The sequence below is a fragment of the Podarcis tiliguerta genome, assembly GCF_965153285.1.
Source record: "Podarcis tiliguerta genome assembly, chromosome: 9".
Lineage (NCBI taxonomy): Eukaryota > Metazoa > Chordata > Lepidosauria > Squamata > Lacertidae > Podarcis > Podarcis tiliguerta.
In genome coordinates this window covers 13,474,364-13,475,978 of record NC_139542.1, presented here as the reverse complement: position 1 = coordinate 13,475,978, position 1,615 = coordinate 13,474,364, and the positions used below count along the sequence as shown (strand labels likewise).

The 1,615-nt window shown below is 47.4% G+C and overlaps 1 protein-coding gene across 1 annotated transcript; it reads left to right on the top strand.

Moving 5' to 3' along the window:
* Positions 1–228: 228 nt before the first annotated feature.
* LOC310657948 (dolichyl-diphosphooligosaccharide--protein glycosyltransferase subunit DAD1-like) lies at positions 229–800 on the top strand. The gene has a single exon (XM_083399193.1). The coding sequence runs from the start codon at positions 243–245 to the stop codon at positions 600–602; it is 360 nt and encodes a 119-aa protein (XP_083255319.1). The 5' UTR covers positions 229–242; the 3' UTR covers positions 603–800.
* The last annotated feature ends 815 nt before the right edge of the window (positions 801–1,615 follow it).

Sequence of the window (1,615 nt, the reverse complement as noted above, 5' to 3'; positions counted from 1 at the left end):
TTCCCTCTTACTCTCGGCCCCACGCATAAACAAAGCCGTGCCACACGCAGTCTCCAAGGAACCAGGGGAAATGTCGAAACCAAAGATGGAAAAGGCCTTTCGTTTGGTACGCAATCAAATGTCAGTCCCTAAACTGGAAAAGAGAAGTTGACAAGTTGCCATCAGTGGCGCATCTCTCCCCAAACCACTTGCATATTGTTAGTTATGTCTATCAGCGGTACAGTGGTACCCTCTCCGTCGCTATGTCAGGCGCAGCTCCTGGGTCGTCCGGGGCCGGAGCAAGCTCGGTGGGCTTGCAAGTGCGGCGTTTCCTAGCCGAGTACAGCAGCGGAACGCCGAGCCGCCTGAAGGTGCTGGACGTCATGCTCACAGGAGCGCTGCAGTTCGGCTACTGCCTCGGCGTCGGCACCTTCCCTTTCAACTCCTTCCTGTCGGGGTTCATCTCCGCCGTGGGGAGCTTCATCCTGGGCGTTTGTTTGAGGATCCAGATCAACCCACAGAACAAAGGAGAATTTCAGGGGATCTCACCAGAGCAAGCCTTTGCTGACTTCCTCTTTGCCAGCACTATCCTGCATCTTGTAGTCATCAACTTTGTGGGCTGATACTGAAGACTTGGAGGTCCTGGATTTGTCTTGTTTGCTGGAAACCCAGCATTCCACTGAACAGGCATCACACCACACATCACAGACTCTGAATAAGTTCCCTAGTGGCAGTAGGGATGGGAATGTTCCCTGAAACATATGGCCATTGCCTTCACTTTCTATGATTTCCAATAAACCTCTTTTCTTACAACAACAACAACAGAAACAACAAAACCAGAGGTACAGTGGTACCTTGGTTCTCAAACTTAATCCGTTCCAGAAGTCCTTAACCAAAGCATTCCAAAACCAAGACGTGCTTTCCCATAGAAAGTAATGCAAAATGGATTAATCCGTTCCAGACTTTTAAAAACATCCCCTAAAACAAGCAATTTAACATGAATTTTACTATCTAACGAGACCATTGATCCATAAAATGAAAGCAATAAACAATGTACCGCTGTCACACAATCAATCAATCAGTAGCTGAACTGCGTTCCACACAGTCACGGAAAAAGAGCCGCAAAAACGCAAAATAAATAGCAAAAACAGACAGATCTCAGGATAACACTCAAAACGGAAGTATAACACTCAAAATGGAGCATGTTTGGCTTCTGAAAAAAGTTCCCAAACCAGAACGCTTACTTCCGGGTTTGCAGTGTTTGGGTTCCAAGTTGTTTGAGTACCAAGGCGTTTGAGAACCAAGGTACCACTGTACAGAGTTTCCGTTTTTAATGGGGAAACAGGACATATGAGATCCCTTTGGCTAAGGATGCTGGGAGCTGAACTTCTTGTCCAAGCAAAGGAAGTACTCTGCCACTGACCTGCAGCCTCTTTTCCCAAAAGTTGGCCTTGCTGATTATGGGTACAGGAAACGCCTTTCACAAAGTCAGGCTTTTGGTCCATCAAGCCTAAGGTTTTCTCGGCCCCTTCCAAAGAGGTGCTGTTCAGCCATTGCTGCCACTTCTTCCTTGCAGTTACTACGGTATCCTATCCTGAACCAACATCTGTTCCAGCTTTGAGCTTGGCACTTGGTT